The sequence below is a fragment of the Leuresthes tenuis genome, unplaced genomic scaffold, assembly GCF_036924035.1.
Source record: "Leuresthes tenuis unplaced genomic scaffold, fLeuTen1.0.hap1 SCAF_18, whole genome shotgun sequence".
Classification (NCBI taxonomy): Eukaryota; Metazoa; Chordata; class Actinopteri; order Atheriniformes; family Atherinopsidae; genus Leuresthes; species Leuresthes tenuis.
The window spans coordinates 13,508,435-13,518,180 of record NW_027325372.1 but is presented as its reverse complement, the minus strand read 5'-3'; the positions used below and the strand labels follow the sequence as shown (position 1 = coordinate 13,518,180).

At 42.1% G+C, this 9,746-nt stretch overlaps 1 protein-coding gene across 1 annotated transcript; it reads left to right on the top strand.

Annotated features, from left to right (window-relative positions):
* Positions 1-2,314: 2,314 nt before the first annotated feature.
* klhl38a (kelch-like family member 38a) lies at positions 2,315-7,077 on the top strand. Its single transcript, XM_072370453.1, has 4 exons — positions 2,315-2,374; positions 4,337-5,693; positions 5,838-5,943; positions 6,342-7,077. The coding sequence occupies exons 2-4, from the start codon at positions 4,338-4,340 to the stop codon at positions 6,629-6,631; spliced, it is 1,752 nt and encodes a 583-aa protein (XP_072226554.1). The 5' UTR covers positions 2,315-2,374; position 4,337; the 3' UTR covers positions 6,632-7,077.
* The last annotated feature ends 2,669 nt before the right edge of the window (positions 7,078-9,746 follow it).

The following is a 9,746-nucleotide window of genomic DNA, read 5'->3' as shown; positions in this document are numbered from 1 at the left end:
TTAATCCCACTCAAAGCGATTGCTGTGTTTCATTGCTGGGGGTTGGGACACCAAATCCTATTAAGTCAATTTCACACAAGGAATCTAAATTAGGCAATTAGCAGGAACACCTTAATAAGATACAAGCAAAAGACTAAAATACTACACAATATGTGTAGTAGAGAATATTCTCAGTAAACTTTTTTGTCAAAATCCAAGAGACACAGCAAGACTGAAGCTTTCTAGCCTGTAGAATTCAGGGAGCTTTTCATTGCTTTGGTTTGGGTGAGCACAAGCAAATTACAGGTTCTCACTTCTTTTTCTGTCTTGACTGATATGATAAAGCAGCATGGAAGGCTCAGTAAAATCATGAAAGCAAGCCGTAAATTCAGTCAAAAGCAAGTGGGAAAAGATTACTTTTTAAAAGTGACAACTGTCTTGATTTTCTTGATCTTGATCACTGCTGAGGAGCCTAAACGGATGAGGCCACTTTTAGTTTATTTTGTGTGGGAACCAGGGGTGAAACTAACAAATCATCAAATGAAGAACTCAAACGCACATATATAAAATTAAACGCCTAAAGTAGAAGAAATAGCTACAAAATATAGTTTTCTAAACTGCACAAAGGGCACGATGAACTATGACAACCGTCTGTGTCAGTGACTTGAGACAAAAGCAATCATTATTCCACCAGAAAAGCATACGCAGCATGTGTGATGATGAAAAAATTTTAAATTGTAGCCTTTTCCCTGCACATCAATCTGCGGTTGTCAGGAAGTGCTTTTTGTTCTCTTCACCCTCGCATGAGTCTGCAGAAAACGCCATGACCTACAAGCTTGTAGCTGTCACTTAGTAACTGGTGTCAGGGTAGGGTTTCACTGTGTGACAAAGTCCACCAAAGCTTCATGGCTTCATGTGCTCTCATGTCAAGACATGCCAACAGCTCACTTCCCTCCAGCTATGTCATTCAATCTGCAAACACGAAACCCCAGTTCCTTGTCATATGCCGCTAGGCAAACATGACAGTAATTCATGTGGCTGCCCCATGAGCAGCATGGAGAGCTTAAAATGTGACAGCCTACAGGTAACTGTAAGACAAAGGGGTCTCTAATGCCTCTGAAAAGTGTAAATATGAGACAGTGACATAACAGGAGGGTATATTGTAATTTAGCAGAGAAAAAGTTGTGTCCAGATTCATTTTAATCTGTCATTTATATATGAGCGCAAATACCTGCTGCTTATTCCTCTAATCTGACTTTCCCAACCTTTTTGTCTTGTGACCTTATGAAGGAGAGATAAATGGTGTTAACTTCAACATATGAGAAGAGAGGATATTTGTTTTTCGTCCATATTTTCAGACACTCAATGAGGTGAAAGTCTCAAACAACAACAAAAAAAGTACAACTCGATTATGGATATGCTGTTAAATAATTAAAGATTATATTTTGGGTTAAGAAATAAATGTATCCATCCATTTTCTGTACCCGCTTTATCCAACTCAGGGCTACAGAATTTGAAATATAACATTGTTTAACCTTTTGCAAGGATAGCCAATGCTAATAAATGGCAGAAGAAAAAATGCTCAAAAGAAACAGCTTTACACAGTATAGATTCAGCTCAGTTCATGTGTAGCTTTTGCCTATGGTGTCTTTGGATTAGACTTCTTTATTGCAAATTTATCTCTGGAGAGTCTAGAATATTCTCACAGGATTTAAGCTGCTGGATGCTGCAATCTGCAAGTTAACTCTAACAGTAAAAAAAATAATTAATTAAATAGTAATAGTAATTACAATAGTAATGTCCAGTTATGTTCATTTGTGGGTCATGCAGAACATAGTAACAACTCTACACCTTGAGGAAATGAGCCCATTTCTTACAGCTGTTTCCTCTTATCAAGGTGGCCCATCAGCACTGGTCTATATTTGCCTACAGCCTGGCTTACGCACACGAGGAAGGAGGAGGAGAAAAGACTCAGACAGCACTGGATGGTGGACAAAGGTTAGCAGCTCAGGCACACTGATTAAACTCCCGCCTGGGTGGGAGTACACGATGGCTGAGTCAGGGCCCTGTAATGATTCTCCCTCCTGGGGCTGTTGTAAACACTCCCTCTACTGGACCCTCGCAGTGCTAAACAACTCTGTGACACATGAGAGGCACTGGCTGGAGTCACGGTGGGCCAGGATACTATTCTTAGATGGAGGAATGTACACAGTGGCCTCATGGCAATCTCAATAGCGCCTAACTGGAAAACCTTGTCATTTCTCTGTGTCATGCTCCTTCTCTAACTTCTCTCTGGATAATGTTTTAAGTCTTTTTCTTTTCAAATCAACTTTTTTTCTGACCTGACTGAGAGGACACTGAGGACATTATTTCACTTATTCTGTGCGGGAAGGAGGTAAGAATTCACCATGCCACAAATGTTGCTGATGAACTGGAACTAGGTTGATCAGACGCTAGTCTCAAACCTATCAGTTTCACTCTTTACATGATATTATTTAATGCTTCACTGTGAAGTTTCTACTGTGTAACAGCAGTATTCTTCAGTTGGTTCAGAGATTTGACTGTTTGCTCTTTTACTGTTGATTTCTTTGACAAAATGGGATATTCTTAAAATATATAAGTAAATATAATAGTTTAACTTTTGCAACCTTTACATCATAATTGATAACCAACTACTAGTTATCCAGAGTGATTTATTCAGTTAAAAACAATGTTATTAGATGTGGTTTTTCAAAATGGGATGCTATTCATATGAAAGTTCTGGCTCTCTGCGAGCAGTCTGAGGTAAAACTGCCTGTTGTGATATGCCACTCTCAGCCGCTCTCGCATTTAATCATACACAAAAACTATTAGGCGTCTAAATATATCAGGCTGGCCAGGCCTCATAAGTGGGAGTAAATCAGGGTTTGACGTGGAGATGATTAGAAGACTTAAGGTTGCTAATAGTCCAATGAAATTCATGCCAGATCACCACAGACCCTCCCACTGAGGAGAGGGAGATTCTGGCATGAAAGACAGGGAATATGGGAGAAGAAAAACATAACATGTAGAAAATAGCAACAGAGTTTTCCATAGGGAGAGATTCAGAGAGACGGAGAGACAAACACAGATGGTCTGTTGACACAGTCTTTTAATGTTGGCGCTGACGGGCAGCTTGGTAACAGATGTGGCCTAATGGTAGATGAGTGCATCCAGATAATTTAGCTGGGCTTCAAAATAGGAGTGAGTGAGTTATTCATATTAGGAAAAGCAGATTATATCTCAAAAAGAAATCTCCAGGAGTCGTCAATGGATGGCTTTACGGTAAACCAGAACCTAAGACACAGTTTACGAGCTTTGGATATGTGCATATACATGCAAATTTTTTCAAAGTGTGCCCAGGAAATTAATTTGTTTTTGTTGCTTTTTTTTGTTTGTTTTTTCTCTTTTGTCTGTTGACTGAAATATGCAATGAATATCCAGTCCTGTGATATCTTCACACAGGGCCGCGAATTATAGCGCAAAAAAAAGATGGATGCTTATTCTCATCCATTCGGCAGCTTTTTGGCAGACCAGAATATTTCTCTAAGATCACCTTAGATCCTTAGAGAAAGATCACATTTATAATTTCAGACCTGACCAGTCAGGTTTAACAGAGGCTCCATAGATCAAGGCCTTTTATATACTTTTTGTTTCATAGCTTGAGGATTGTTGTTAGTGGGTGCCGCCCTGGACTGCAGGCAGGCGGCAGCCAGACTCTTTCACTAGGGAGTCATGCTGCTGTAATAAGAGCAGAATATGGTTTGGCATTGCCTCGTCGTGTGAAAAATACGTTCTCTGGACAGCAGTATATGTGGTTCAGGATTTATCATTCATTCACATTTGTCCAAGTTAGCCATACTTTCCAATCAAGCCCTTTACCGTCACAAATACTGGGGTGAAGTGTGCCGGATGGCCCCTCTCTTCTTCATACAGGACGATGGCACATTTCCAAAAAAAAAGTTTTCATTTTGAGTCATTAGACCACAGGATACTTGTTTTTTATAGACAATTTTTTACAGTGTTCCTGAGCCCAGTAATTATGCAGTACATATATTTCTCCACATCCTGTTGATTTTAATGATACTGTGGGATCATTTGTATTGAATTTGATAAAGCCCTAATTTCTTTGTTATTATTGTTATAAAGAAACGTATGTTTCTTAAATTCTTAAACTTTTCTTTCACTAATTCAAGGAAATGACCCCATCTTTGCTTCTGAAAGACTCAAGATGCTCCTTTTATTCCATGTTGCCTACTAGTTGCCAGCTACATGTTGTGTATTTATTTTCAACTCTTCTCACCTGAAAATTGTATTCCTTCTGTTCTGCATTCTAAAGGATGGCTTTGAAAACACAGGAAGTTTTCTCTTTCAAAGACTCAGAACTTCCCTGCCAGCTACTGGGCCAGCTCAACATCCTCCGACAAGAGCGCATCCTGACAGACGTCCTGCTCTGCACCGAACACCAGGAGATCCCCTGCCACAGGAACGTCCTGGTGTCCAGCAGCCCGTACTTCCGCGCCATGTTCTGCAGCAACTTTCTGGAGAGCAGTCAGGCTCGTGTGAATCTGAAGGGCATCTCTTCAAATGTGCTGTCTGGCATTGTGGACTACGTTTACACAGGCTGCATCACCATCACCATGGAGATTGTGCTCCCACTCATGCAGGCAGCATCCATGCTTCACTATGGGAGTCTCTTTGAGGCCTGCTCCATGTTCCTCCAGGAGCAGCTGAGCCCAGAGAACTGTCTGAGCATGATCCGCTTGTCTGAGATCCTTCACTGTGAGAGTCTGAGGGAGAGAGCAAAGGAGATGGCTGTGAGGAGTTTCTCTGATGTGGCGGCCACAGAGGATTTCTGTGAGCTGTCTCTTCCTGAGCTCATGTGCTACCTGGAGGATGACCGCCTTTGTGCTGAGGAGGAGCAAGTGTTTGAGACCCTCCTGGCGTGGATCCACCACGACCCATTCTCACGACGAGGTGCCATTCATGATCTCTTCAAGAAAGTCCGTCTGCGCTACATCCATCCAACCTATCTCTTCCAGTTTATTGCCAACGACCCTTTGGTGCAGTCCTCCACCCTGTGCACTGAGATAATCGACTCAGTTCGCCGACTTATGCTCACAGCCAGCGCCAAGTGCAGCCGTGAGCTGAAGCCTCTTTGGACCACACCGAGACGTTACACGTGTCGAGAAACGCTGGTGGTAGTTGGAGGACGCAAAAACAATGAGCAGACTTCACGAGAAGCACTGCTGTACGATGAAAGAACTCATCGCTGGCAATGGTTGGCTAAGCTCCCTCTGCGCCTCTACAAAGCAGCATATGTGTGTATTCACAGCATCCTCTATGTGCTCGGAGGCCTCAGTCTCTGCATGACCTCAGGCGACAGCTCAGTCAGCGCCACAGTTTACACACTGTCCCTCAAGACTAATCAGTGGAGGACAGCTGAGCCCATGTTGGAGCCACGATACGCTCACCAGAGCGTCTCTTATCTGCACTTTATTTTTGTGTTGGGAGGCATCGGAATAGACAAACGAATCTCCCAATCAGTAGAGAGGTATAACAGTATGTTTAATCAATGGGAAGCAATGGCACCGATGCCCACAGCCGTGCTTCATCCGGCTGTTGCAGCCAGCGACCAGAGGATCTATGTTTTCGGAGGGGAGGATGCCATGCAGAACCCAGTCAGGCTTATTCAGGTAGAGAACTCTTCCAAGGGCAGATAGAAAGTTTGAATCAGTAGATCAGCAGAAATTCCAGGATGCTGAACAAAGATTTGGTGAATTAGAATCTCTGATGCTTCAGAAAGCAGACACACTGTTGATGTTTGTGTTGTGACACAGGTGTATCACATCTCTCGAAACTTGTGGTCCAGGCTGGAGACAAGAACAGTGAAAAATGTTTGTGCTCCTGCTGCTGTCATAGAAGACAAGATCTACATCATAGGAGGTGAGGACACATTTATAGATAAGCTATCAGACTATATGACATCAAATCATGTTACAGAGGTTTCGGTTTTATTGTTTCTGACAGAAAACCCTAAAAAATCTTGTTTGTTGTCCAGACCTTTATTCTGTTACTAAATTACATCCTTATGTAATAGATTTGCAAAATTCCCGCCCAGTGGCTGACCATGTCCCACCTCATTGCTGTTTTTGATTCGCCACTAAAGATTATGTCAAGAAAAGGAGAATGGAAACAGTGATGAGAACAGTAGAGAACTGAGTGGAGAGTTGAATCGAGCTGTACAATGCAGTGGGAAAGAGGCACTGGTTGTTCTGGGCCTTTCACTAAAAAAAAAAAATCGGATGTCTGTTAAAATTGGCTTAATGAAATCTAATTTCCAGGGTACACCAGAAGAATGATTGCCTACGACACCAAAGCCAACAAATTCGTCAAGTGTGAGAATCTGAAGGAGCGAAGGATGCATCACAGTGCTACAGTGATCAATAACAAGCTCTATGTCACCGGTGGACGCATCCTCAATGCCCAGGATGTCATTGAGGACTCCGACTGCTTCGAGTGTTACGACCCAAAAACAGACGTTTGGACCTCGAAAGGTTCTCTGCCATACAAGCTATTTGACCACGGCTCTTTGCCGCTTGTCTGCGTGTCCAACAGACCAAACCCACCATGACCCACCATCCAGTCAGCCACTCTCCTTTGCCATGATTTATTGGCCTCTACCTACATCAGTGGGAAAACATTTCAGGCTGACAGCATTCCTTCACGCAGCTCAGTCTCTGACAACTTCGCGGCATGTTAAGTCGGGCTGACTTTCATCTGTATCAAAGAGGAGCCCATGCAGAGGTGTCATTTCTGAGGCTCCTGGCTTGGAACTGAAGTGAGAACCCCAGAGATGACGGGAGGTAGTCATAGTCACACAACAAGCAGTTGTTCAGACACATCTGTCATGCCAAAAGCTCTTTCCACAGTTGGCTGCTTTCATTCGAGGCTAACTAAAAGTGTTAATGCTTTGATTTCCCAGGCATTTGTACACATCATGTCAGTCAGTGTGGCAGCTGCAATTTACTTTTCTCCTGCAGTTAAACATGGAGGGAACCGTGTCTGGCTTCACTTCAAATGAAATGAAAATGAAAATGTTAATTTGCACTTCATAGATAGTTAAAAAAAAAAGAAAAGAAAAAGAAAATGCATTCCTCTTCGACCCAGATGTTCTTATCAAAGTGCACTTGTTGCTGGAAAAAGCTGCCACAGAGCTGCTTCAGTGATGATAAACTAGCTGCAGTTGTTTTTGATGAAGCGCGGATAAAAGAGCAGATGAAATGATCTGGGCCGACATTATTTCAGTTTTAGAGCTCTACTAATGGCCGTCCAGGCTTGTTTTGTCCATAGTTGAATGGATGGTTTGCTTGCCGCATACCGGAAGTCAAATTAAAAGATGTTTTAGATAAGCCAAAGCTCTGCAAACAAAGATATGGGCAGTTCAGTGGTGATTTACTTTGGATTTCACTCTGCAGGTTAGTGTTGCCAGATAAGGAAAATATCTTCACAGCTACTGTAGGTTGATGTGAGTACTTGTGACAGTGCTGCCTTTGAACACAAATGCCCGGGGATGACGCAGTGACCTGCTTAGTGCAGGCGGGAGTGGAAGTGATGTTGTGGAAGATTTTCACCATTTGCATCTTTGTCCTGCAACTTTCTTTATCCACATGGAGCGTACATTCACAGCTGTGCTCTGGCCCCTGGCCCTAGCACTGCCATGGTAACACCGATATAACCCTGCTGGAGGATTTGTGGGATGCGTCTCTACATCTTTTTGGGACTGCAGCAGTGATCAGCTGCTTTATGTATTGCTGTTACTTGCACATTTGAGACTTACATTCATTGTTGTTGTTTTTTTTAAACAATTCATTTCTTGTTGTAAAATGTAATTACGCTTCAGATACTGATTTCTGTGTGTGTTCAGCAGAGCTTCAGCAGAGCTTCATTTTGGTTTGTTTGCAAACTGGCTGACAGACAAGGGAACCTTGTTCATGCAGACACATAAACATATTTTGGCTATCAAATGACACATTTGTGAGCCATAGGTCATTAAATACCAACACAGCATCTGCTGACATACTACATTATCTTTAACTTTGATGTGATGTTGTAGGAATGTTACGAATACACTGCTTTCTGTCAGAATGTGACTGACGTGCAACCTCTTGACCTGTCGGGGCACAGTGTCTGTACACAGAATGTCTGGTATGACAAGCTCTGCATGTGGGGTAAATATCCAGCTACCAGTGCCCTCCCCGAGAGACTCGCTGTTTGCATGGTATACATGTGAAGATGACTTAAAGGGAAGAGATCTGGGATAGGATTTCACTCTTGAGTCCATTAGTGTGGGAACACTGAAAGCAGCCACCAAACAGAAATTTGATCATGCAGCACATTATCAAGCGCAGGCTGTCACTGAGTTAAATGGCTCCTTGTTAGCCTGGTCACTAAATGCCTCACAACAGCCTTCCGTCTGTGTATCTTTGACTGCATTTGATAAACCAAGGCCAGAGTGAAATTCTACCAAGACACACATTCCGTGTGAGCTAAAACATCAAAACTCTTGACGCCGAGTGGCAAGTCGTCTGAATGATTCGTCACGTGCTCGACTCAGTCATCCGGAGCAGCATTAAGGATCAGCACCGCTGAGCTGCTGCTAAATACACAGCCTGTCCTGGCCGTTTACTGACTGCATGTTTGCTTGCTGCCTTTCCATAGAAACCAGTGTGTGAGGGTCACCCTTCAGGGAGGCTGTGGCCCAGCAAGTTATTTTCAGTCCCTGTTACTAACCCATCAAGGGATGGCATTTCATTCCCTATTCAGTGTGCGCAATGACACAAATACCGTTATTATAGTTTGTAGAACTAAACATTATGTACATACAGGAGTACAATGTTTCCTGCAACTAAAATGGACTGATTTAAACAATCTTACTGTTTATAATTGTGTTTAGAAATTAGTAAAAACATAGTTTAAAAACTATGATATACTCTATGTTTAGAGTTCCATGGCGACTCTTTTGAACACTGTTAAAACCTGTCAGGTCAAAGCCAAAAAGTGAAGGAAATGAGACATAACACAGTTCCATAAAAACGCAGAGGTGTTCGGCAAATACCGAAACTTAAATTACGCTCATTCTGAATATGACGCGGTTGTAATGCGTGCAGAATGTGGTTTGGTGTTGAAAGCTCTTGAAAAAGGCATCTGGATGCTTCAAAACCTGTGTGTATTATTCAACATTAATGGTGTCTTCTTAGATGTGACAGTTATCCATGTCATCGCCATCACAAACATTTCCCACTTTGCCTCAGTCCATCTTAAGTGATCTTTGGTCCAAAGAAGGCAGCATTATTTATGGATGTTGTGGACAACGGTTGTTAGAAGCATTCCTGAGCACAGGCACTGATTTGGGACTGTTTTAGATGCCTTGCTGCCTCAGAGTTTGAAGATTACAACATTTCAGCATTTTCTATTTAGTTTTTTTTATCTGGATATAGACATTTTTAATAGATGCTCAGAATCTTTATTTTTATATAGCGTAAACGGTCAAATTCACATGAAATTGAAGGTTTTTGTTTTGGTTTTTTTTTGCTATTTAATGATTAGAAATATTAGTCTTAAATTGTTCAACTATGCATCCAATCCAAACAGAGTGGTGAAACTCTTTTCATCTTTACTTCTGACAGTCTCAGAGTAACTGGGATGATATTTTATTATGCTGATCCGCTTCTAATTAACTGTGAAAT

What these genes read in the sequence shown, in the direction of transcription:
- klhl38a (XM_072370453.1), top strand. Translation starts at nt 4,338, where the DNA reads ATGGCTTTGAAAACACAGGAAGTTTTCTCTTTCAAAGACTCAGAACTT. An exon ending in ACCCAGTCAGGCTTATTCAG is followed by an intron (nt 5,694 to 5,837) that starts GTAGAGAACTCT and finishes GTTGTGACACAG; the next exon opens with GTGTATCACATCTCTCGAAA. An exon ending in CAAGATCTACATCATAGGAG is followed by an intron (nt 5,944 to 6,341) that starts GTGAGGACACAT and finishes TCTAATTTCCAG; the next exon opens with GGTACACCAGAAGAATGATT.